Raw genomic sequence first — 27,776 nt, forward strand, 5'->3', positions numbered from 1 at the left:
ATACATATGAAAAGGTATGAAAAGTTCAATCTTAACAACATCTTTAAATGTTATTATATCTCCTAATTTAATTTATTTGTAATTTTATAGTCACATATAGTCACGAATAGTAACATCATGTTTTTTTATGAACATAACGATAGGATTTTGCACAGAAGATATCATCGTACATTTATTAGTTTTCTCTGAGATACACATTATTGGTATCGGATATATGCGGTGTTAAGTGTATAAGTTCAAAGATACTAACCAACGAATAGGCAAATAACCACCATATAATGGTGCCACCTGATTTCCCGTGGCATGGAACTATTTTTATTATTTTGAGAAAATGACTTAGGACATGGATCTTATAATCAAAACTCTATTCCGGATGTCTTCTGATTTGCATCCTTGCATTTGTCCCAAATGTACGGACATTTTATGGAAAACGTGTAAATTCAATGATACTTCTCAATTATTTTTTTGAATTCTCACAAAATTTTTTTCAATACAATGTCAATCCAATTGAAAAAAAAAAATATTTTCAAAATTTTCAAAAATTGACAAATGAAGGCTTAAAGGAATGATACGCTACCAATTTTCGCCTAAAATATCCCAAAATAACAACTACGACGTGGTGCAATCATAATAGCTCAATACTAATTTCGTGGAAATGCAAATATGCTTCATAATATTTTTTCGTAAATTTTTCGCGGTTTTCGACTTTTTTCTCAACTTTTAAACCTTCCCTGAAGCTCGAACATTTTTAGACTAAGATATGAAAAATCCGTTCAGCCGTTTTCGAGTTTTAGCGAGACTAACGAACAGCAATATATTGGAAATTACAAAATTCTTTTAAAATTCCATTAAAAAAATTTTGAAAAAATTTTTTGCGAGCACATTTATGATTTTTGGTACATAGGTTAAGAAAAATATGCTGATTCGAAATCTGTTCGCGTTCACAAATTCGGATGCTGCGCACAAAAGTTATAGCGGTTTTAAATCTTGTATTTCAAATATAAATTAAATGGATTACTATCCGTTGTAATTCGTGAATTTCTTCACAAATGCTTAAACACCATTGTTTTCTTTGCATACTAGTCAAATCACACTGAAATACGGTTTAATAGTCGCGAAAAACAAATAGAAACATGAAGATATCGGAAAATAAAATAAATTAATTTTTGAATTAAAACAATTTTTTTTTTTGAATTTTCGATTTTTTTAGTATGGTTAAGAGGATACGATTTTGCCTTAATCTTCTAAAATATACGACGCTTTCTTCTGCAAATTCTTTTAGATGATTGTTAAATATCGGCAGATTCATCTGATAAGCGTTTCGACGTCATTAATGGCTAATATATTGCACTTACAATACATAAAAATGATCAATATTGAAAAGCTTGCAATTCGCGAATTAGTTGAAATCAGTTGATGCGCATGCGATTTTCGTATAAACCGAATCAATGTCTTTCAATAATTATTAATTTTTCGATGTTTAATTTAGCGGTCAAAGTGTGCCACTCGATGCACTTTACTATGCAAAAACCCTAAAAATGGCTAAAAATCACGCAACGTGCATACGACTTTTATGCGCATCCGATTTTAGTAATCTCCTATGAAAATACGCAAACGGACACCTATTTTAAAAGGATCGGTTAAGAACCGCGGATGTGCCTCCACAATCAATTTTTGATAAAATACGCATATTATTCGCGTATCGATGTATTTTTGACCTATTTCCACACAGATTCGCGAATTTGACAATACAAGCATAAATGCATGTAAAATTAATTCGAAGAAAACCGCGATTTTTTACGCGAATTTGTCAAAATAAGTTTTTGCATTTTTTTCCACATTCAAGGTACTTATATCCGCCGTTTTATTGGACGGAATTGAACATGGATGGGCTCATTCGATCCGGCACGTAAAAAAACTAAAATCACGCGGGGTTCCACGGAATTTGAATGGACTTTCTTAATTTTAGACTCAAAAAATATGTTTTTTATAAAAATTTACGCACCAAATTTTCGTCTTTGGAACCCAATTGCAAAGAAGCTACAGTGAGCACATTCATGAGATATACACTAAACGAAGTAGAATCACGAGTTCTACGATCCTATAATTAGTTTATTCTATTATCTGGATGCGCATCCTAATTATAAGAAAAATTCAAAAAACATCGAAAATCCGGCTTCAAAATGTCAGCATCCATTTTGGGTGGATGCAGTGATTATATCGAAAAATCATACATTAGAACCATATTGTCCATGGGGTATTCTGCAACTTAGTCACTGATCACATGTGCGTGCGTTGTGTAGTTTAGCCACAAATCGGGAACGAACACAAAAAAACTCGTTGGCTTCAACACATTTTCACCCATTTTTTTACATTACCACCATCACAGCTTCCACGCAACTTATTATTTATTACCAATATTTCAAGATTTTGACAAGCACACTTCATTTTATAGAATTGAATTTAAATTATATGCAATATGTTCATATTTCGCGAGTTATAACCTTGCAAACCTCAGCTTCAAGGAATTTAAAAGATTTTTGTAATTTCCCATATATATATATATATATATATATATATACAGTGAGTGTAATAAGTATTTTGCCTCAATAAACATGTGAAAAATTCTAATATATACGCCTAAAGCCAGCAAACTAAAGATTTAAAATGAATTATGTATGATGGGATATGTTTGTGGACATATTTAGATCTTATTTCTGCATGAATCACTGCGAAAGACCTATTGGTCACGAAGATATCGGCCAAAATCTATACCAACACAAAAATGATTATCACAAAAAAGTATTTTGCTTTTTTTTCATTTTTGAAAAAAATCATTATATAACACACGCTTTGTCTTTTTATAGTTACCATTGCGGGTAACCACATACTAAAAGCGATTTGGCGACGATTCCAATAAACCACGGCATTTTTTCGCGAATATTTTCTCACACTTACGTTCAATACATTCTCCAGCAATTTTTCATTTAATATATGGTAATTTCTCGTCCTAATCTCAAAATGAGAGTATTAGATATGGTCGTCGCGGCTTCAAAACATCCCAAATAACTTTAGAATAATAAAAAGGAGGTTTTGCAAAATAAATCGCGAGGACAGGACCTTAAAAACTATTAAAACTAAAATCCGACAAACAAATTATTAAAAAAAATATCGCGAAACCCAATTTTTCTGACTTTGAAATCCTTATGGTTCATTAATATTGATCTAGGAACCAATATATGCGATTAAAATAGCAATAAGGTGGTCAGAATCTTAATCGATTTTGACTAACATATGTTTTCGTCTATACAATTATGAGTGTCACTATCTGCTTAACACGTTGGGTGACGATCGAAAGCAAAGCGAAAAAGTGTTATTCTCAGCTCGGCTCCAGACATAGAAACAGTTCACAATGATTTTAAAAATAATGCCAAGTATGCACCGATTGCAACTATAATTAACGTTGGTTTATGTGGGGTATACAAGGAATAACGATTTCGAATCACATATATTTACTATACAATTGTTTTTGTGTTTTTATTGTAAAATGTTCTGTTTTGCTTGCAATGCACTGACATATGTCTAATGTTGATAAGAGATTACTAACCTTTGATTGATTATAAACGTGTATTTCGTTTGTTTTCGACAGGTATAAGAAGGGCCTGTGCAAGGTAGTTCAGTATGATTTCGCAAAATGAAGTCGTTCACAGCAGTTTCAGTCGTCTGCTTGGCCATCTGCACCTTGGCCAATCCAGTCACGAAACAAAAATTTGCCGATAAGGACTTCCTGGAGAAGCAAAAGTTTGTGTTGGAAGTCCTCCAGCATGTGTACCAAGACGATGTGTTTGTGACCAAATTCGATGAGACCTACACCACGTACAAGCCTTGGGAACATTTAGACGATTACAATAATGTCGATAAGCTGACGGAATTTTTTGAATTGTGGCAAAACAAGCCGCTGTGTGATGAAGTGGTGTTCTCTCCCGTCTATTCCACCCATGTTGAGTACGCATTGGGTCTGGGACGATTGTTTTATTTCGCCAAGAATTGGGAAGCCTTCACTCATGCTGTATACTGGGCTCGCGTTCATGTGAACAAACAACTATTTGTGTACGCCCTTAACCTGGCCACTGTTCTGCGCGACGACTTACACGGCGTCACTACTCCTGCCGTCTACGAGGTTCTTCCATGGCATTTCTTTGATGTGGAAACTGTGACAAAGGCTGAACATTATGCCCTCCACGGATTCCACAATGTCAAGCAGTTGGACAATGTTTTCAATGTTGTTGTCAAGTCTAACTACAGCAATGTGTACGACAACGTTAACTACGACCACACCTTGGCGTACTTCACGGAGGATGTTGGACTAAACGCTTTCTACTACTACTATAATCTGCATTATCCCTACTGGACCAAGGGCCCCGAAACTCATGAATTCAGCAAGGATCGTGTGGGTGAATTGTATTTGTTCTTGCACAGACAACTGTTGGCTCGTTACTATTTGGAACGTTTGTCCAATGATTTGGGAGAAGTGCCACATCTCAATTTGTACACCAAATACGGACCAGGATACTACAGCAACCTAGCCTACTACAAAGGAGTTAGCTTCCCCGATCGTGGTAACGACTACAATTTTTACAACAATGAGAATTTCGATCTTGTGAGAGATGTTGCGTTATATTCTGAACGCGTTGCTAAATTTGTGGACACTACCACCGATGAGTTCCACACTGCTGTCGAGAAGCTAGGAAACACCTTGCAAGGTAATGCTTACAGTCTGGACAAGAAGAACTATGGCAGTCTCGATAATCTTCTCCGTGATGTTGTGAACGAAGGACGTTACTATGGCAAATTCGGTGATGTGCTACCCGGTACCTTGTCTCAGTACGAAACCTCTTTGCGTGATCCCTTGTTCTATTCCTTATATAAGGAGCTCCTTAGTTATTATTGGCGTTTGGCTGGTAATTATCCAGAGTACAAGAAGGAGGATTTGGAATTCACCGGTGTGACCCTCGACAATGTCCACCTGCCCGAAAAATTAACAACCTTCTTTGAGTATTTCGATTCTGATGTAAGCAATGTTGTCAACGTTGAAACGACAAGAGTGAAAGGTTCCGATGACGCTCTCTTCAAATTCGGTCGCAATTCCGTCCACAATGGCCAAAGTTTCGTTGTTAAGGCCCGCCAGAAGCGCGTTAATCACCAGCCGTTCGAATTCACTTTGGATGTCACCTCGGACAAGGCACAGAAAGCAGTTGTCAAAGTATTCCTTGGACCCAAATACGATGAAAATGGTCGTCTGTTGAAATTGGAGGATAACTACCAAAACTTCTTTGAATTGGACCACTATGTTGTTGACTTGGTTGCTGGTGTGAACCATTTGAAACGCAGTTCGGAAGAATTTGCCTGCTCGACAAACGATCAAACCACATACTTTGAACTCTACAAGAAACTTTTTGATGCTACAAATTCTGATTATCAATTCCCTCTTACATCTGGCCAATGTGGTTATCCACGCCGCTTACTTTTACCCTTGGGTAAAAAGGGTGGTCTAACATTCCAATTGTTCTTTGCCGTGTATCCCTACCATGCTCCTGAAGTAGCTCTGTACTCCACATACGATCCCACTGTAAGCTGTGGCGTTGGTTCCGGCAGTCGCTATGTTGATGCTTTGCCTCTTGGTTATCCTTTGGATCGTCCTGTCGGCCACGATTATTACTTCAAGGTTGGCAATTTCAAATTTTACGATGTCACCGTTTACCACAAGGAAGATACCACCAATGTTGTTTAATTCGATTTGAACTTGTAACATCTTGATTGGTTTTTATTTTGTTATTGTATGCAATAAATTGGTGTTTTCATTTTTAACTTTTTTAAATTTAATCCAAAAGTGTGATTTATTTCCAAATATTGGTTAATGTTTTGTATGAGTATATGTCGTTTGTGTTGATGTTTGAGCGATTAGACAAGGGTAGCATGTTTTGTATTTTTGCTGATCTCGTACCGAATAATACCAATTTTCATGTAGAGTAATAGATTATTTTTTGATTATGATGGAAAGGAAGAAACTGTTTTCTTCTTTCGGTTGCCTGTTTCAGGTATAGATTTCACATGAATTAACCTTGACAACCAACCGTGCCGAGTGACGGCAACATAAAGACCGGTTGACAGGAGACATCAACGCCAGGTGAGCTTGATTCATTTTCCTGTGCCACGACTGAGGGTAAACACAACATATGTTTCACTCTGAGAGGCATTCCCACTGAATTACTGGAGGTAAGTTAAGAAAAAAAGAGAGTGTCTGAAGGAGTTTGGAAAAATGCACACGACTGTCTTCCATTGTATTCAATGCATGCATCATATGTGTATTGTAATAGGTACAGTTTGTGTAAAATATAATTTTGAAAATACTGCTGTCAAATGAATTTATAAATAAAATTTTACAATAATGTAAATCCCATTTAAAGGTTTCTGAAGATCACAATTAAATTTTAAGTCCGTGTTAAAAAAGTGGATATCCGTGTGCTTAAGTGGATATTTGAAGCCAATATAATATAAGATGTCAATTTTAGTCATCAGCCTTTTATTTATATGAAATATTTTCCTGCTTTTGTAAAAAATATTTAAGATTGTTTTCATTGATATTTGAGTTGTGATATGACATAACACATGCGTCGATATACATTTTAAAACGATCCAAGTGTTCCTCATAGAAGTAAGGCCAAGTGACAATGCACTAAATTCGTTTCTTCAAATTCAAATCTGAAGTCATTTAGAAATAATTGAGACTATCGGTCACAATCTATTGGTACTTCCCAAAAATAGTTAACATTTTTATAACGTAATCGACCATTTAAACCGTGTTTGTTATTTGTTGTTAGTTGGAGTGTATATTAAATTTGTCGTTTCGTTTGCCTCACTTAGAAATATTCGTCGGATGTCGATGTCGATTAACAATATTATTATGAAATATTGCACATTTATTGCTATTGTTGCTGATGAAATATGTAGTATTCAAAATGGGATGTACACATGTCAGACAATTATAATAAAGTGCAGGCCATTATTGAATCAAAATTCCCTTCTGCACTATACATTCGTTGTTCCTCTTCTTCAATGAAAATGTTCAATATAGGTGCATGTTTTAAGGCAGCTTCCCCTTAATATGAATGTCCAGATCTATTTTCTATAGATGTTTGCCTATGCCTCCGTTATGAGTGTAATCTTAGGGGAAACACAGCCCTTAGAAACAATTTACAATGTCATTGCCCCCATATATAGGTCCCGACCACTTATAGTTGTTATTTTATAGGGCGTATTTCAAATGATCCTACTGATCGGATTAAATTATTTAAGAGTAATCTAATAAACAAATTTTTATTTTCACAGATATGTGTAGTTAGATATTTGACTTCAGCCTTCAGACTTCAGGCCATTACTTACCCTCCGATATGCCTTGTCAATGTCATCGAATTTTTTAGCTTCTTCCGGCAGCTGAGAACGTATATCTCCACCAATGAAAATGCCCTCCAAGTACAGCCATTTACGTTGCACCACTAGCCACTCATCGATGATTTCCGATATTAGAGCTAAATTACGTTCCCACCGATTGACCGTCTCAAGGAATGGTCCAATGAATCTGTAATCGCAGACAAATAAAAACACATAATGCGATCCTAGCTATAGAAGTAGAAAAGCAAAAGGGACGATGAAAATTGTCATATGGCCAAGCATGTTGCTCGTTGAACATCAACTCAGCAGCCATTGTCCCATATTTGTCCGTGCCAAACTGTCGTTTTGTTGCAAACACATTTGTGTTGTTGTTGTTCCATTTTTACTTACTGCGAGGCACCCATTGATTGAAGGTTCATTGAATTATCTTCGAGCACCTGAACGATTTCATCCACTGCTCCCAGTGTATAGCCACGTTCTTCGGATCCTTTGTAATGTTTGTGCACTTTAAAGCTCATGGCGGCCCAAGTATCCTCAACAGCTTTAACGCCTTTTTCAATGGCCAATTCTTTGATGGCATTATTTAGGATTTGTTCGGCAATTTCCTATTGAAATGAAATGATAAGGTATGGAAAGGTAAGGTTAGCGAAGTAGCGCAACAAGAGTGTTGCAGCTTGTTACTGCATCTGTATTTGGTATTTGTGTATAAATGTGTAGATGGGCGTTTGCCTGCAATTGCTTTAGAATAGTTTGGGTGTATTCGAATTGTGTTAAAGTAGTGTAAAGTTAGTGGAAAAAAGACATGAAATTAACATTAAATATATGTTATTTAAACATTTTAAAATCATAATACGTATACATACTAACATTATAAAAATTACTTTTTGTTATTAAATGGAGCATTAAAATTTTAATATAAATTAATTAAATGTTTCAAACAAATCTTAATTGGTTTGATTTTCCTTCAAAATTATATACAAGATATAAAAAGTAATATTTGCAATAATTATTTTATTCTGTAAATTTTATTAATTTTAATGCAGAAAGGAGGCAATAAATGTCTCTTTAAAAATACATTACAATTATCTATGATAATTCTCTCAAAAGACAGTTTTTACGCTAAGCCTGGCAACCTTTACAAAAAATACCAGCTGTACTGCCATCTTCATCAAAGGAAAGGAGAAACAGCATAAATATTGACCCATTTCTAACTGAATATAAAATCGAGTACGTTTTTATAACGAACTTGCTATATATACTTAATATTTAACGATATATACTTAATGTTTAACGATGACAATCCTCCAATTTTATGCTGTTTTTCATGATTGATCTCCCCCACATATTCATTAGTATAGCACTTTTATTAAATACATTTATTTGTTTAATGCTTAATACAAATTAATATATTTAGGCCTCCTCTTGTATATAACGAACTTCCTCTATAACGAACTAATTTGCATGGTTCCTACACGTTCGCTATAACCGTACTTGACTGTATTATTTTTTTCTATAGCGATTTCCTTCTATAACCTACACTTCACTGTATTTTACGTTTGAAATGAAAAAAAAAACAATTTCTTGCCAAACTTTATGAAAGCATTACTATTAAGATTTGGTTATATAATCATTTACCTGATATTTATGCAATTGCATTGCAAACATATTTTCAAGAGTGAAACGTTCTGGAGTCATATCGAAGTATTGACCCGTTTTTTCCATCAGTTGTAACCAATGGCGTTCTCGCAATGCTTCATTTTTTAAGCTCACCATAAGCGGAACTGTTCCCTTGAATTGCTTCATTTGCAATTCCAGCATTTGACCAACTGGCAATTGACGCACCTGTAAGCAAACGGTTGTAGAGCATGGGTAAGCCACCGGCAGATATACATTTTGATAAACAATTAGGAAGGAACAAAGTTTACAGCTCATCGCTGATGTATGGAAATTCCCAATAGATTTATTTATTTATTTCAGTCTATGGAAGTATAAATCCTTACAGACTAGATTATTATGAGATATTGGGTATATTCGGATTTTGGGTATATTCGGATTTCTGATACATATTCGTTGTTGTAGTTTTTGTTGTATGCATTACGACAATCAACAATAATTGTGTGATCGGCTGAATGACCCATGCCGCATTTTATTTAATTTGTTAAAGCTGGTTGCAATAAATTACGACTATAAATTTAGCATCGTAATACGCTTTTCATATAACAAGTTTTGTGCATTGACCAATATTCTATTTTGGGCAAATTGTTTAGCTACGCCAGCACGTAATAACTGTTATTACGACGGGAAACCGCGATGTGATTTGTTCAAAACTGATCAAATGATTATTTTTGTTTTCATTTGGACGTAGTTTTGTAAAATATATAAAACAGTTACATTCCAAGTCGAAATAATAGTCAATAGATGTTTAGGAGACAACCCTGATTTTACATTGGCCTAGCCAACCGTATTTTAATCGATAAAATTGTTTTTCGGGGTACACCTATTACTTTTGATGCCAGAGAATTTTTTATTTTGTTCTTTAATTTGAAATTCCCATTTTTGTTGTTGTTTATAAATATAATATAATATTCCAAATAGAGAAATGTGTTTTTCGTTTGACTTGTATTGGGTTTTATGTAAAGGGTTTGGTACCCATTCAAATTAAAATCTAGAAAGTATATTTTTTTCAAATATTTGCTATAAACTTTCATAATTTTTCGATTAAGAAACTTATTACGTAAGTTTAATTGGCACAGAGAAAAGGGTATTAGTTTGGGATTTGAAGTATTTTATTTTGGTTTTGGTAAATAGTTTTATCGAGATAAATTTTAACCGCTTATTATCAGTGAAATGGTATAAAAATAATATTTTGAAAGCATTGCTACTTTTTTCCTTATTAGAATCCAGATAAAGACTAAAGAAGGACTTAGAAATCAATTGAATTTATATGAGTTATGTGTTCTTTATCAACGCCTTGATCACTTCGACTTGGTCTAGGTTTCATAAAAAAATTATATAAAGGTCGGAAGGGTCATCGTGCGGACAACTCCAAAAATAAAACAGAGATGAATGCTGAATATTTTGATATAACATAATACTAAGGTTGAGAATCATGGGTCCAACTGATTTACTAGTATTTTTTAAAAGTACCCGACTGAGATAATTGTTAACCAAAGTCAGCAATATTTTTATAAATAGTATCATTGGATCTATAACCGTAACCTCAACAATAACCCAATGTTATCAAACAATTCTTAGAATTTCCATCACACCAAATGTAATGAAACTATTTCATATTCGAATGCCATTAACTTACCTGTTTGGGAAGTTTACGAAATTCTTTTAAATAACTTTCCACACCCTCTGTCAGCACAGTAGGATCCAAATCGGCCCACAATGTCTTCGACCATCCCTCTCGTGCTGACTTTTGGCTTTTATACAATTTGTAAATCTGCAAAGAAAAACAAACAAGAGCAAAAAAAGCAAAGAACGATAGCCAATCATCTCTTGTCAGTTTTATGTTTCATATTGAGAGGAAGTTTTCACAGAACCCCAGCAGAAACACAAATAAATTAATTGAAAAATTAAAGTTGATCTGTGTCTTTTAAGCTGCTTGGTAGGGAGATGCCCTCTCATGGCCACCATCAAACTGGGCCCCATCAAAAATAGTTATTTTGTGTTGGGTGTTAAAAATTGAAAGAGGCGTCATTAACTTACAATTTGCATTCCTTCGTAGTCCTCCTTGAGATGAGTAAACTCATTGTAGTCTTGCATTGGCATATCGAAGAGTTTCTCAGCATTGGCTGTAAAGGTTGGTGTGTTGTAAGGTCGTGTCAAATTGAAAGGGGATGTGTCATTGCATTATTTGTTCGGGAGGGAAATATTAACAAATAAGTGAATTTGTTAAATTCATATTTTTTTAATTTTTGACAATCACAAAGGGAACTTACCCAGTTCAATTCTGCGACTTTCAAATTCGTTCATTTTATTGCCATATGGTTCCATCAATTTAAAGCCACGGTCCAAATCGGGTCCAACAGATCCGGGTCCGTTGTTCTTAAAATCGCTTATAAATATTTCTAGCTGTGTATTGAAGAAGAAAATTGTTTACATAAATGCATGTGCAAAGATGTAGTGTAAGCAAGATATGCGTTCCGCACATCTCGGCGACAGCGTGGTATGGTCTCTATGTACACAAACAAATTAAAAGCAGCAGATGTGTTTGCCGATCGTAATGCATATAATAAACACTTTAGGTTAATTCGTTTTTCCTGCTATCATAAGTTGCGGTTGAATGCCGTTTCACTTATCTAATGAAACAGTTCAGTGGGGTTATGTATCGCGATGGAATAAGAACCACAGCCCAGTGAATTTAGCGCCACCCACCCATTTTGTATCAAACAGCCGCCACAAGCATTATTTGTGTACAGTGAATGACGGATATGGATGTGGCGCTTATTGAGTTGCGAGCAGAGGAAATGGAAATCAGTCAAAAGGTAGTTGCATGCACGGCATACCAATACTTTTCCACAGCCTGGAGAAGAATTAAAACTAGGCGATGATGCATCAACAGTGGAAAGGAAACGAAATGGAGGAACAAAAAATAATATTCTATTGATTCAGTCTTTTTCAATTGTTAGTGCAATAAGTGGCCAAGGGATGGAAAATCTTATTATGAATGGTGATATTGTTTATGGTGGAATCTGACGAGGTGTTACTTAACAGTCACAATGATATACGTTTTTTTGTATAACTAGTATCGAATATTTTTAATGAATATGTCGTGTAATATAGCCAACTTTATATTACACGACACGGTGTTATTAACCGTTGTTTATGTACGACCCTCCACCTTAAATCATTTCCTCGCATTATACGCAACCTCCGTTCAGAGGAGACCGAACGAATGACTCACTGTGAAAAACAAAATCCAATTAAATTCCCATTGAACTGCTATGAAAACAGATAGGGGCAAGAAATGAACGAAGAATAGAAACGGAAACAAAGGCGAAACGAATTAAAAACGTAAGCAACTACATTTTAAAGTGACTACAGAAATATGAACATAGACAAAATACAGCAACTAAAAATTCCAGAATAAGGGAAGAAGTTGAACATGTTAAGCAAATGTTAAATGTGGCAAAATCTACAGCGAACCCCAAACCAACGTCCATACAAATCATGCGATTCTAATTAAAAACTCAGCTCCTTCATCAATGGAACACGTAAAGTGTGCTACCACCCAAAAGGGTTCAGAAATGTTCATTTGTTGTAAAAAAAAAATGTTTGGAATTTCTTAATTTTCTCTCGAGTTAACAATAAATTGTTGGAAAGCTATTTGTTTGTTCGACGATTACTTACCTCCTTCCAAAAGCTGGATATTTCGAGGGACGTCATATCGGCGAATTTTTGTTTAATCGGCTGCACTTTGTCCAGCCGATATAGAGCTGAACGATAGAGGCGTTGCCAACGTTTTCCCAAATGATGAGCCATTAGCATGTCTTCGAAATTAAACTGCGAAATAAGAATTAATCAGTGGGGCGGTGAAATTGGTTGTAAAAAATAACATTTCAATTTTGAATAATTACAAAATACAAATGAAGAAAAAGGTATTTCAAGAAATAAGAAAAAGCGAAACTTTTGTTATTAAATAATCAAATGTAACAAAGGTAACTCGATACTAAAAGTTTCACGTTAACGTTAAAATGTTTAAATATTATTTGAGACAATTTTTATATATTCAGAAAGGAAAGTGAATTAACTTTAATAGAAATCTTCTCAAGAAATTAAAATTTCGAAACTAAAAAGCAGTAAGGAAAGTAATAAAGTCGGACGGGGCCGGCTATATAATATCCTTCACCACTTTGGGTATATTCTACATATCGTCACCTAAAATGCAAAAAGACGTAACTAACAAAAAATTGAAAATTGACTTTTTGAATGAATATTGTGAATGTCAATAAACTACATGTGTTGACAAAGTTTTACACGTCTGCGGTCAAAAAAGGAGCTTCTATTAACAAAAAACAAAAAGACGTAACTACAAATGGGTTTATTTTGATAAATGCAAAAAGGCGTAACTAACAAAAAATTCACGTTTTTACTTAATTGTTATGACTGTCATTAAACTAAATAACTAAATTTGTTAAAAAAATATAGTCTATTATTCGTCATATGCAATATCATCCTGTCGGGCATACTTTTTCATTTTACATGACATGTTTATAGTATTCATTCAAAACAGTTTTTTGCTTCTCCTACACAATTATGCTTTTGCTAGTTACGCCTTTTTGCATTTTAGCTAACGATATGTATCCTAACAGACGTCGGGTTTTTGTTATATATCAATATCTGAACCGAATTCGGGGAAACTTGCCAGCGACTTATGTGTATTACTTCAGTACGTTGTGTCAATTGGTCTAGCTATGGACCTTTTCACGAAGCTTAGCAACATCATTCTAGACTTGATTCAGTACGCTATGCCAAAATTCGTGGAAATGAAAAAAAATCCAGGGTCTTTGGTGCACCATTTACCTAAAATCGGGCGAAACTATATATTTGAGCTATATCTAAATCTGAACCGATTTTTTCCAATTTCAATAGGGTTCGTCCTTGGGCCGAATAAGTGACCTGTGCCAAATTTCATCCAATTCCGATCATAAATGCGACCTGTACTTCGTTTTGCAATTTAACATGGACAGACAGACAGACAGACGGACGGACATGCATAAATCGACTTAGAAAGCGATTCTATGCATATTCCCAAAAGGAACCATGGGTCTATCTCGATTATTTTTGCCTGTTACAAACATATGCACAAAGCCTAATACATGTACCACAGTGTGGTGAAGGGTATAAAAATTAGATGGTAGTCGTATATAGCCCATGAATGAATACACTCATCATATAATTAATTTACTATAATTAGGTATTAACACGTGGTCAACATAATAAATACATATTACAACAATAACAACAGAAATTTATGGATAAGGGAATTATCTCAATTTTTGCTGGAGAAAGCTAAATCAACTGTACAGAATAAACAGGTTAGCTCTAAAATTTTTGTTATTATTACGGTTATGATTACTATGTTTTGGTCTTATTTCGATTCTTATCGATAATTTTTAAAAAGATTTTATTACAATAACATGTGTCTGGTTTTCAATTTTGGCTTACACCGTTAAAAAAGCTAATTACCAGTGATTACGAGGACAGTTCGGAATCTTCTTAGCCTAGTAAAAAAAGTGCGGTATAAAGTGAAAAAAGTTACGTGTTTTGGAGACATCCATCTCTGTTATGAATATATGTTAAATTTTCTTTCGATCTGGCAACTCCTTCATGTATAAACAGGTGTTGATGAGACATGGATCCACCAGTATACTGTCCTCTTGCGGACCATAGACAAAAGAACAATCCATGTAATGGACTGAAGCTGGAGGAAATGCCCAAAGAAGGCAAAAGTAATCCAATTGACTGGTAAGGTTGTGGCAACGGTTTTTTGGGATTTCAAAGACATTTTATTGATTGACTATCGGCAAAGGGGTAAAACAATAAATTTAGAGCACTAGTGCAACATTTTGGACCAATCGAATTTGTACATTTAACTCGAGAAAAACGTCCTGGCTTACAACACAAACAAATAATTTTTCATCAAGACAACGCACCAGCGCACAAGAGTGTTTTCACAATCGTTTTTGATGTTTTTCTTTTTTATAGATCAGATTGTTTATACAAATGTGTTGGTAGAAGAAAATATACCTCTTGGCTGAAGAAAATATACCTCTTGATGGGGTGTCTCAGCATGACAATAACTTCAAACATACATCGAAACATGTCAAAGATTGGTTGTGGGAGTCAAAAATCAGGGTTACATCTTTGTAGTATCATAGATAACCAAATCTATGAGAGAGATTCACAAAGATTTTTTACTATAACTTTATTTTTAAAAATTGTGCATAAATTAATTTAGAGTACAAATTATTTTAAAGTAATTTAAAATTTTATTCTGTTTTGAACGAAAACTATTCATATTATTTTGTCCATGTTTGTATATTTTTTAATACAACGGTAAGAGGACAGTTTCAATAAAAACGAATGACAGACAGAATCGTTGATTTTTCCGATGTAATTTATTGCAATTTGTTATATATGGCCCTTATGTTGGAGGAAATCTCCTTATTGATTTGCGGTATTAAGGGCAGAGAATCTTCCTACCAAAAATTGTAAAAATCGATTCATGTTTAGCTGCCATAAAGCGATATCGCGTGATATATTTTTAGAGTTGTAATCAAATTTTACAATTGAATTTAATGTAATTTCGTATGTAGAAGACCTTCACGATACAAATTTTCTACGTCAGAAAAGAGTACCGAGGTTTTTAGACTTGTGTCTACCAGCCGCAATCAGGTAAACTTTTATGAATTGTTGTCTCGCTACATCTTTACGTACAAAATCACGATTTAGAAGGGTATACCTACATGTCCAATTGGAATCAGCTACATTTTGATATTTCTGTTTCCAGTTGGTAAAAAAGTTTCTTTGCAAAAGTATTATATTTGGTTAACCCCTATATAACGATATCGGAAGTTTTAGGTATATAATACAATATAGTGTGGTATTTGTAGTTCCGTGTTGGAAACTACGGGTCAACTTCTTACCGATTTGCGATTCAGTTTATGAATGTTACGATTGAGGATATAAAATAAAAATCGAAACTGGAGCTGCTGGCTATACCAATAAGAAGGTTTAAGAAATGTTTCGCTTTAATGGGGATAATAAACAAACGGTTAATTGTTTGATCAGTCCTGTAGGAAACTGTGGTTCAAAATAAATGTAACTTTTTTTAATGCTACCAACACAACTGAACCTCCCGATCTTAGGCACATGTTTTCACCAAATTGACTGTGTATAGAAAAGAAATAGATTTTCATTCATTTAAATTTAGATCAGTGCCAGATTGTAACCTGTGCCGATTTAGAATAAAATGTTTCACTTTAATTTTGAAACGCAAAATCAAGTGTTTAACTATTTACAACGTTTGAATAGTTGTTGCCTGTGAATGTACTTATGTGCACATATCAATTAAATAGATGCCTCTTTAGGCGTAATTTGATTGAATTTGGAAATACGTTTTTCTGCAGCATGACCATCAAAAAGCCAGACAAAGCCAGTTAATGCCCCATTGATGATTTAAACCGAAAATGAGTGAAATGCAGAAAACTGTCGACGTTTTGACAATTTAATACTTTAAATCACAAATGGCAAAAGCCTTTATTCAAATGCGCATCAATTAATGGACGGACCGTGTGGTCGGACAGTCGGTAACTGCTTTTTATATCTGCTATCAGTGCTGGTGTTGTTGTTGTCGCTGTTGCATATCCTCTTTAGCCTTTTTTGATAGGGAATTTAAATACGAATACAAGTACATACATTTGTATTCGCAAACACATGCAAGATCCTAGAGAGCAGTAGTAATGGTATGGTAGCCATATATGTTATTGGCAGAGTCGGAAGGGCGGAGAGATTGGCAAGTATGGAAAAGGGATTCATTGTCATTTGTTTGAGAATAAAATGGTAGTTCCATATTAGAACACCCTACATTATTTGCAGTTGTCCATCAGATGTGAGCGTATCAAATGGAATTTCGAAACGACGTAGCTTCTTTTAATATTGCATCTTTACTCGTATTTCTCAACGTTTAGGGCACTCGAATATCTTAACTGCATGCTGATCCGTTCCCCTTTACCAGCAATTCCGTATCTGTATCTATGAACGAGGCACTACATGTTGCATATAGCCAAGCTCCCATATGTATATGAATATATATTCATTCGTACATTGACTGCCCATGGGGGGTGGAAAATGAATCGAGTTGTCCATGCAATGCTTGTAAATACAGCCACAAAATTGACTTTGCAGAGATTTTCTAAAAATCCTCATTTGAATTTACAGAAAAAATATTCCTAATAACAGGGAGCAATGGTTTCAGATTTTAAGTGACCATGACAAACTTTCTACAGAGGATTCATTTTTGAAAACTCTATGGCTGCAGTTGATTCCACTTTGTCTGTGGATACAGATGTCTGTATAAAGCCACATACTTATGAACATTCATAAATGGTAGGGGATGGGTTGGAATGGGGGTGGAAGTATGGATGGTAGAGCAATTCCCAAAAGTGAAAACATCACAACGGGAGCAGAAAACAGAGGGATGGCAAGTGGAAGGAACTCAGCAAATACTAAATAATGTCACATGAATGTTAAGTTAAATAAAAAATGCAAATGTATTTTCAACCAAAAATGGCCATCAATGACCGAGGTCGGATCAGTTGCAGATGCTGTTTCCACAATTGCAAAAATGGCATTTTTAAAATTTAAACTGTATTTCAACATATTTCTGCGTATTAAATTAAATAATACATACATACAAACACACACTATTTTTTGCATTTTATTTAAAATGGAGAAAATATTTGCTTCAACTGTTGAAAAAAATGCAGAGTTCGTTAAGAAAGTTAGTTAAGTTTGAAAATTAATCTTTTTCAATTTTACACAATTCGCCTCGATTGTTTCTACTATCGATAAAAACAGTTCTTATATTCGAATTTCTATTGTATATGGATAGTTTTAAATAAGTTGTAGCATTGTACAATATATAATCCTTTACGATTGCTAGCAATCACATATTTTTACATACATTACATAATACCTTTCAATTAACAACCTCTGGATAGAACTTTTGTAATTCCATTGGCAAGAGCTTAAAAAATCCAGCATAGCAAAAAATAGAACGACACAAAATGTCTTTGACGATATTCGAAATGATGAGCTTAAGCAATTGCCAGACAAATTTCCAATGAAATTGAAATGAAACCTTAAAGTAAGAACTGAACAGAAATTTCATTCGAGTTGAATTGGAACCAATAAGAGGAAATCCAAACTGTTTCGTCGAAGAGAATGTTCATGGAAATCCATGCGTACGGTGGTGGCATGCTATGGTCCAATAATTTCCAAATAGTTGTATATGATGATGAAACTATGATTTGATGTTATCCCATCGTAATACATACACATGTACATACATACATACATACGTACTAAGATCCCATAAATGTTTGCTTCTTTAACAATAGCGTTTCCATTCCTTAGTTAGTTTTGATTTTGATGAATAGTGCGCTGTTGTAGTTGTTGTACTTACATTTATATTGTGTTCACTCAGCACGGTGTAGGTCTCCTGCATTTCCCGGATTATGATTTCGTGAGTCAACGTCGTCGATTGAATTGTTGAAATAGTTTGCATAACCAATTTGAAGTCGCTGAGTTCTTTTGTGGCCCTATTCAAATTTTCACTGAGTGTCTGTAACGGAAATTGGAAAGTTTCGCATTGGAATGGCATTAGAATGGCATTTGCTGTTACGGATTTTACATAAAAGGCAGAGTTTCGTAATTTGGCGAAAAAAAGTTACATTTGAAGTTTACTTTTTTCCCAGATGGCAAACAGGCAAGGAGGAGGACGAGGTAAGGAAAATCACAAGTTAACGAGTTAGCTGTTTGACATTCAAATGCAACGAACAGGTAGGTAGTCTTATAAGGCATTCTTCGCCAACTGAAGCTGCATACAATTTACAAGTGGTAGCTGTGTATTTCTATTCCTCAATCTAATTGTGCTGCATATTTATTTTGTAAATTGCTGGGGTGACACCAACAATAATTATTTTTTTTTAAATCGGGTATTTTATTAACAATAAGTATTTAAATAAAAGCCAAAATCATTGATTTGATTTCGTTTTACGGATGTTCATTCTAAGGGAAGCAGGGGTCCAATCTATCCTACACGAAATTTTACTACTTTTCTTTTTTTTTGTTGAACAATTTTGTGTTACTCATCTCATTTGAATGTTTATCGAGAAAAAAAAACAACTACATTCCGTCCATACTGAATGTATTTGCAATTTTCTTCAAGTACTTTGGAAAAGGAATTGAGTTCATAATTCTGGTATTACATATGTAATGACCTGAACAACTGTTATCGCCCCAATCTCCCCCACTCATTCATATTCAATATTCACCCTGTTTAAACAGAAAAATATGAATATATTCCGGTCGTTCTCCTGCTTTATCATGGCTCTGCCATTCATTTTACCGCCAATGCAAAAATTAGAAACGACAAAAAGGGTAAGCTTGCACAGAATCTTACAAATGAGAAACTTCTTGGGAGTGACTCGGCCTTTTCTCACACTCTCCCCAGTGCCCGGCTAGCAACTTATTTTGTTATACTTACTTTAATTTCCAATCGCATTTTATCCATATTGGCAACAGTGCGCTGTGCCAGCTTTTCGCCCAATTTGGTGCACCATTGTTGGGCGTGATGGCAAATGGTGTCCAGCAGTGGCTTCAAATTTATGCGTATACATTGGACATCGTAGTATGTTGGCAACTGCTGCAATTCGTTCCTGATATTTGCATAAAATGTAAATTTCTCGTCAAGCTGCACAAGTGGCACACCACGATCCACATATTTTTCACAAATTGTTTCCTTATCAAATGCCCACAGATTGTAGTATTTGCGAAATCTGTGAGAGAATAGGGACAACACAATACAAAAAAAAAAAAAAGTACGAAAGAATGAGAACGACAAGTAAAAGGAGTAGAATAAATATGAATTGGAAATGGGTACAACAAAATTATACCAAAAAGGACTTAGTTCTTGTCGTTGTCCTTGTAGTTCTTTCATAATATGTAATGTTTACGTTGAAATGGCACAAATGGACGAGAAAGTCAAATATGGACAAAAACTGACGATGCTAGTCGACTTCGTTGCTCAAACTATGCACAACTATTTTATTTTGAATTGAAATTAAATTTTTTTTTCATATTTAACATCTCTTAATTTTATTTGATGCCACTACTAGGCTTTAGAAATATTTTAATTTCTGTAAAAAATATTACATTTCTGTAAAAATACTGTTCACCCTACCAACATGGCGATGATTCAGATGCACTGGAAAAACAAATAAACCAAATATGAAATGTTTAGATTATGTGTTGAAAAGTCACATTTATCTGACATTTGCATGGTCCTTTTGCCAAGTTGTGTCATCTTTTGCAAAATATCGTTAGTTTGGTTTTCTTATGATTGGACCAACACGTTTACCTATTTTCAAGTATTTATATATATGTAGATGTCTATAGATGATGGTACCCTGTGTTGGGATTTCCCGTGATGTTCCCCCCATAACCTTCGTATGCAACTGTTTTATTTTCCTTGCATCTCAATTTGCGTGAGTGTTTGTTGCCTATGACGCTTCAGAGCCTCCATCCATACATGTGTAGATGTAGAGAACACAAGACTATGACTACTACGGGTATGTTTTCGCATGTTATGGGAATTTAACAATGTTGTACGACGGTTGGCCTGAACTTGCTGTTGGCTTGTTGTTGCCTAATGCATGACTGTTGTTGGCTGGTTGTGTTGCAATGGTTTTATCATATGGTAAACACCACTTAAACGCAGTCAAGCGAAAATACGAGAAATAGACAAAGCCCCCCAACGAACAGAGCTTAAGACGACCGTAAACAAGGAAAAAAACTCAAAAATGGAGGAGACTATATAAACTTAGTACATTTCAAAAAAATCCTCAAAGGATTTATAATAGAATAACAGTAAAATAATGAATCATTATAGAAAATGTAGGGTATCATACAATATCTTACCCTGCACGAAGTGATGGGAAGGGGTTTATGAAATATATTGTAAAGTATTAAACCATAATTAAATAAAGGATTATAGTTTCTAACTGAACTATTGATGATTTTCAGTCTTATGGTCACAAGAATGGGAATCTATAATTTTATGCATTTAACAGACCCTAAAGGAAGCCACATTATGAACAATTTGTCTACAATTATGCCACCAATAAGTAAAGCAATATCAATATAATTTGAACAGACTTTAATCAAACGTGTCATAAGATCTTCTGTACTGAATATGATTCGTTATGAAGTCGTAGAATTTCCATTGCACGAGTATCAGTCAGACTCAATTGAAATTGAGTGCATAATAACAACAGATCAACATTTTGTAAAAAATCGGGATATATTTCCGGGCGATTAAAAAAATTTAACGAATATAAAAAAAACTTACTTTTGAACACAGTTCTTGGCATCTTCAACCACACGATTAGCGAGTTCTTGAATTTTCACAACTAAACCTCCAATTGTTTTTATCTGTGAATTGCAATAATTATTGATCGAAATGTTCATCGCTTCGGCGATGTTTTAACATACCTTTACGACATCTTCGTAGAATGTGAACGTGTACTTCCCATCGCCATCATTATCAATAGGTGAACAGGGTATACATGTCCCATCCATCCAGCGTGTGAACATTTTTAAGCTGAGAAATGTCAAATCAAATAATACATATCTATAAGAATTAATGAGTAGCTTACCGTTCCAAGAAATCTTTACAGGATTGGACAATCATATTCTTAACTTCATTTGCGGATGGTTCGAGCATGATCTCCGATAGAACTATTATCGCATTGATTTCAAACATGGGCTGGTTTCCAAGTAGACGGTCCAAATAACACTCTAAATTTTTATAAGTGAAGCTATTGGAAAACAAAAAACATTTATCTGTTACTTAGAAAATGTGGAAAATGTAGCAAATGCGGTCGTATTGGCTTAAATGGTTTAATGGTTTATTTCTGGGTTGTTACTCACTCTAAAATACATTTATAGGTTTCCTCTTCCCAGAATACGTAGTATTCTCTCATTTTCTCCGATCGACCGGTGAAGGTGCCCAATACCAAACTTTCTAATTTAATTAGAACCGGCCCCAATGAATCGTACGTTTTCTTCATCTGTGAACATTTTTCAGTCCGTGCACTTTCCAGGTGATCCATATAGACTTGACAATGATAAATACCACTGCCGCAATCCTTCCTGTCTGTAGTCAGTGCATCTGTCGAATCACGCATGCGAATAATTTGTATTCTTTTTCCTTTATCTCCATCCATTTCTTGATCTTCGCTAGTTTCTGTGGAATGTTGAAGTTCCGATTTATTGTCAACTTCAATGTTAGCAATATCGGCGCTTTGGACATCATCAATGCTAAACAGATTAAAGTTCTTTATTTGATTTATTCGATTTCTTATGTCGATGCGTATATAATTGATTTGTGAAACAATGGATTGTAATTTTCGCATAAGGCCGCAAACTCCATCACAGTATTTCTTGATATTGAACGATTGCCATGTGTAGCGGCCAACGCCAACATGAATGGCAACTTCGGTTTCATAAAGGTGATCACGCAAGAAATTAACCTGGGATGTATAACTTGTATTACATTTTTTTCCAGCAGCAGTAAAAAAAGAAAGTAAAAATCACATCACCTACCTCTGATAGTGAAAGTTTGTCTAGCAAAGAGTTGTATCGGTCTATGACAGTAGACACAGCTTCGAAATCATTGAACAGCATTTCCTTTTTCATGATGGCCGTTCGCAGAACGGAGGGAAGCGCAAATCCAAAGTGTTCAAATTGCTGGCCCTCAAACATTATTTCAAAGATATCTGCGAATGCCACAAGAACACGGTTAAGATATAAACGGTTTCAAGTGTTGGCACCTAATGTAATACCTCTGGTTAAATTGACAGTAAAACGCATTTCATATTCAATCAGTATCTTGTCACCCACTAAAGCACGCCACGTTGGAAGGCCATCCTGAGTTGATGTCTTGACTAAAACTGAAAAATAATAATAAGAAAAAACAAATCGACAACAGAATTCCCTTCCGTTTCCTTATGGTCTATTATTTAATGTATTATTGAACATTTTCCTCTTTTTTTGTTTTTATAAAATTCACATAATTTCGTTTATTACTTTCTAAATACTTCTTTCAAAAAGTTCCAAAAATTGCCTTAATTCGTTTGCTATTACATCTTAGCTGTATTTGGAAATAACTTTCCTACAAAAAACAAACGAATTATGGGAAATGACCACACCGAAAATATGCTACTGCAGGATATAAACTTAAATCCCAGAAAAGAAAATATTAGAATTGATGCGAGGTATGTTGGAGGCAGTAACAAGAGCTGGTAGTATATAAGGCCTATCAATATATTTCGACCTGTTCTATTTTAGATGGAGATATTTTTCGGAATAGCTTCGCTTATTGAATATTGCGATATATTGGATACAATTGATGCATTCATGAAGGCAGACAATTTAGTAAATGAACTAAGAATTAGTGACCGCTGACTGTATACGTCGGTAGTCAAGAGGTGATTAGGCAATCAAAGATCGATCGATATTCCAATAATGAAAATATTGGATGAACCCGAAATTTCTTCCTCAGTACTCCACTCCTTCAAAATAGACTGGAACACTGCCTTTTTTACTTAAGACGCCGACCTCGTATCATGTCCACCATTTTATAACTGTATGCTTTATGCTATGGTATTTTGCGGTTTCCAGGCCGACCCCATAATAATAAGCCTTGTTACATTTTAGATTGGTTTATTTCACAAATATTGTTTCTGCGTCCCTTCCACCCTGCGAGCTATTCGGCAATCGATGATTTGCTTGGGGTTTGATGAACATTAAAGTTATTTACATTTGAGATTTTTATCGTTTGCTTTGGTTTGCTGATTGTTAGTCATCCCTATTAGTGGGTACGCCTCACTGAAAACCAATAAATTCCATTAAATACTTCTTCAATCACGGTAAGAGTTTCCTCCATTTTCATCATCTGTTTTGTTTCATTATTCCTTATTCTACACTTGGTCCTCTTTGTTTCGGACATTACAATAAAGTGTCTTTATTATGCCGAGAAAGAGAAACAAAAATAACCATCTCCCCAGAGAAGAAACTCAAAAGACACTTAAAATCAACTAAAGTTTTAGTGAATTAAATTTACAATAGCGTAGCACAGTGCGAAACGCAGATAAGTTCACTGAGTCGACCCTTGCCCACCCCATTGATGAGATTGTAATTGCACAATTCAATATCGCTGTATGGTCATCCAAAATAATATTTATTTGTATTTGAGGGTGACTATGTGATGGCAAATTCTTTAATGAAAATCGATTGGAAATTGGAAAATGAGGGTGATTAGACAGATCTTTAGTAGAAAAAGTTGAAAGGTCGAGAAATATTTAATCTAAGATATAAATGAATGAGTAGTGTACGGATATAAGACTAATTCGCAATGGTAAATTCGTGATTTCAGATGGTAACTAAATGCATATCAATTCATTTTCTATACAAATGTTGATGTTGCTGATTCTTACTAGTTTTCTATTAACATACTTTTGCATTTATTTGTACCCTGAGACCGATGGTAAACGTTTTAATAATCAGCGGTTAAGTGGTTATAAAATAAAGCCCTTTAACTCTTAATAGAATATACTTACGTTCGCATTGTTTTATACAAAATTTATCTCTTTCGGTTGGTTTTACTTTTCCCGATTTCATTAATTTTAAAAATTCCACCGCCTTTAAAAATTGGCCATCGGCAACTGGTTTGCGGCCCATTAACCACTGTAGCAATGTTGCTATCACTGTAAATTTAGTTATTTTGCGAATGAAACCGGTTGGAACGGTTTGACTAAATGTCTCAGTGACACTAGCGACAGGTGCGCTCGATTCATCCACAGATTTGCCCTTTTTCAATTTTATAGTCTCCAAAGCATCTGATATGTAGGTCACTGAAATTAAAATTGACGGGGTATTGTCTCAAATGAAAGGCGTGCCTCGGAGGTACTTACGTGTCTCACGTTTACAAATCTGTATTTTAAGAATGTTCTTTCGCATTAAACCATTTACTAAGTATGTGGCCTCGGAACAGTACTTTTCAAATAAATTATTTTCGTAAATGTGCATTTTATTCACCAGCTCAAAGTAGGACTTAAAAGCACTACGCTTTAGGTAGCTATTCTTTAGGTTGGGTTCATTCTCCATCTGAAATGAAATTCAAAGTGTTTTTGGCTCATATAATTCTGACGACGAGGTCAAATATAAGAAAAATACTCTGCCTGCTCCGATCAATTATCTCAATTATATGTATATTTGTACCTCTGGCTAAATACGAGTATATAAGGAAGATTACGAAGATAATTGCAAAACATACATATATACATCAGTCGATTACGCTGTTTTTCCGTCATTGTTTCGTTAGATCCACCTACACATACGACCATTACCACCTCCCTCCAGCGAACACCAGAGTTTTATTTTAACACACAAATTGCATCAAAACGCAGAATTGTTTGTTTATTGAAAAAGCGAAAAATTGTAATAAATGCATAAAATTGAGGATGTTGTTGTGAAAGGCTCAGTAAATAACGCCGTTGTTGTTGTAGCTGTTGTCGTCATTGTTTGGCACTCACGCCTGTGATAGGACTGGGCCATGTCGCTGATTTTTAGTCAGTCAGCTAGCCAGCCAGTCAGTCAACCAGCAGTCATTGGTGGTCGTGCCATTTGACCATTCAGAAATGTTCCATGCCACCGCGAGAATGAACCAAACAATGAAATCATTCATGTGCGATTGAAAGCGGCGAACGGGATTCACTGCACAGGGAGGTGATATTGGCACTGAGCTGAGTGCGGTGTTGGCCAGATTACTTACCCGTTTAAATGCCAATACGGATATTTTCAGTTTGGCGCTCAATAATCGCGTCCATTGTATGGCGCCGATTTTCGCTGGCTGATGTTTACCAATTGGCGGGGCTTTTTTATGATTCTAAAAAAGAGAGGAATGTAAAACAATAACAAATCAAGGTTATGCCTGGGTGAGAGTGTGTTAGTTTGTTCTGTTTGTATGCAAATTGTATATTGCACAACATGAAATATTGTTTTTAAATGTAATAAAATCGATACAATGGACATTTGTAGGGTACGTAGAAATTGTTTTTATGATATAATAATTTGTAAGAGAAACCAAACAAAAAACACAATTAAATGAAACATTTTTTAAAGTGAAAATATTAAAACGTCAAAATTGTATATTTAGTATACAGTATACAATACCGATACGGCTCTGTTTTAATTGTCTTTACTAAACTTTCAACTATTTGTGATGAGAAGTGCAATGGACATTCGAATGGAACATCTAGTTGCAAAATAAACTATTTCGGAGTACTTACCATAAATTCACATTCGACTGTATTTATTTCCGTAACAAAAAATCTCAAAAGGTTTTCGTGTTTCGTGGATAGGAAGTCCGTTAGAACCTTTCTAGTGTCCAAAAATTTAACATCGCGTATTAGTTCCAAACCTAGATCGGACGATCTCAACATTGTTATACTCTTTTCAATCACTTGCTTCGCTTCCGATTCCACAGCATCTAAGCGTTTGTAGAACGTACTAAGGGTGTGCTCCCAATTTTCCCAATTTCCGGGTCGAAAAATATCGTAATCCACACTAGATAACATATCATCGAGTAAACGGTAGACTTTGCGCATTAATCCTTCGACCAGTGTTGGGTCGGTAATTATGCACTTCAAACGGTTTCCAAAGAGGTTTTCATATTGAATGAACACACGCCCCACTGAAGCAATGTCTCGGCTAATTCGAGTTATGTGATCAACATCGTTAAATAGAGCATTGCGATCGAATTCCCATCGCGAGCCGGCTCCGGAATCTTCAATATACTTTCGACTCATTAGGTAGGCCGTTTTCCAACATTTCAATAAATTTGCACAATTGGTCGCTGTTTCGTATGTGTATCGGGATGAATACCTTCAAAAGATAAGCACAAATGTTAATTAATTGAAAAAATAAGCTAATCGATTCAAACACCATCATAATTTTTTTGGTGAAACATGGTTAGGAACAAGCGAAGTTGTTTGCTATAAGCCATAGCCATTATGTGCAATAAAAAATAAAGACTGAACCCTTAATGCGTTTTAGAGAACTACAATGCAAAAACACAACAGATATAATTTACTAATGGGTCGATTATGGAAGGCAACCAAACTTCAGTTGCGAGTTCAACTGGCAACGCAATTGATAAAACTTAACATTATGGATATCAACTTTTCTCAGTTGCTGTCGATAATACTGTTTTGATATTTCTAAAACTAGAAATATTGTAAACAAACAAAAAATTAATAAAATATTTCAGAAAAACAAATTATATGTGATGATAAGCTTGGTGGAACTAATTTTTGATGATGAAAATTATGTTCAAGGTGTGTCATTTATTAGAAGGCATTTAAGAGAGAGTAGATGCTGACGTTTAGAGAAATGTTCAATCAACAGCTCATATTAGCTTGAAGGCTTATTTTCGACTACCAAAAGATGCCGTTGTGTACATAGATGAA

At 34.8% G+C, this 27,776-nt stretch overlaps 2 protein-coding genes across 2 annotated transcripts in view; one reads left to right on the forward strand and one right to left on the reverse strand.

Annotated features, from left to right (window-relative positions):
- LOC133332015 (dynein axonemal heavy chain 10) overlaps window positions 1-27,776 on the reverse strand; it is an 87,710-nt gene that overhangs the window by 58,090 nt on the left and 1,844 nt on the right. The window contains exons 2-20 of the mRNA XM_061540399.1: window positions 26,598-27,192; window positions 26,081-26,194; window positions 25,221-25,413; window positions 24,867-25,160; window positions 23,091-23,198; window positions 22,852-23,024; window positions 22,177-22,778; window positions 21,903-22,064; window positions 21,739-21,847; window positions 21,596-21,678; window positions 19,733-20,024; window positions 18,650-18,808; window positions 12,811-12,963; window positions 11,400-11,532; window positions 11,167-11,252; window positions 10,766-10,900; window positions 9,088-9,294; window positions 7,843-8,057; window positions 7,444-7,639 (exon numbers count right to left, since the gene is read on the reverse strand). Of these exons, the coding sequence (XP_061396383.1) occupies window positions 7,444-7,639; window positions 7,843-8,057; window positions 9,088-9,294; window positions 10,766-10,900; window positions 11,167-11,252; window positions 11,400-11,532; window positions 12,811-12,963; window positions 18,650-18,808; window positions 19,733-20,024; window positions 21,596-21,678; window positions 21,739-21,847; window positions 21,903-22,064; window positions 22,177-22,778; window positions 22,852-23,024; window positions 23,091-23,198; window positions 24,867-25,160; window positions 25,221-25,413; window positions 26,081-26,194; window positions 26,598-27,192 (4,009 nt within the window). The remainder of the gene's footprint in view (window positions 1-7,443; window positions 7,640-7,842; window positions 8,058-9,087; window positions 9,295-10,765; window positions 10,901-11,166; window positions 11,253-11,399; window positions 11,533-12,810; window positions 12,964-18,649; window positions 18,809-19,732; window positions 20,025-21,595; window positions 21,679-21,738; window positions 21,848-21,902; window positions 22,065-22,176; window positions 22,779-22,851; window positions 23,025-23,090; window positions 23,199-24,866; window positions 25,161-25,220; window positions 25,414-26,080; window positions 26,195-26,597; window positions 27,193-27,776) is intronic.
- On the forward strand, window positions 3,674-5,796 carry LOC133332020 (larval serum protein 2-like). The gene has a single exon (XM_061540405.1). The coding sequence runs from the start codon at window positions 3,695-3,697 to the stop codon at window positions 5,789-5,791; it is 2,097 nt and encodes a 698-aa protein (XP_061396389.1). The 5' UTR covers window positions 3,674-3,694; the 3' UTR covers window positions 5,792-5,796.

Source organism: Musca vetustissima, unplaced genomic scaffold (genome assembly GCF_032173495.1).
Source record: "Musca vetustissima isolate MV318-11 ecotype Yass unplaced genomic scaffold, APGP_CSIRO_Mvet_v1 utg2750, whole genome shotgun sequence".
NCBI classification, from domain to species: domain Eukaryota; kingdom Metazoa; phylum Arthropoda; class Insecta; order Diptera; family Muscidae; genus Musca; species Musca vetustissima.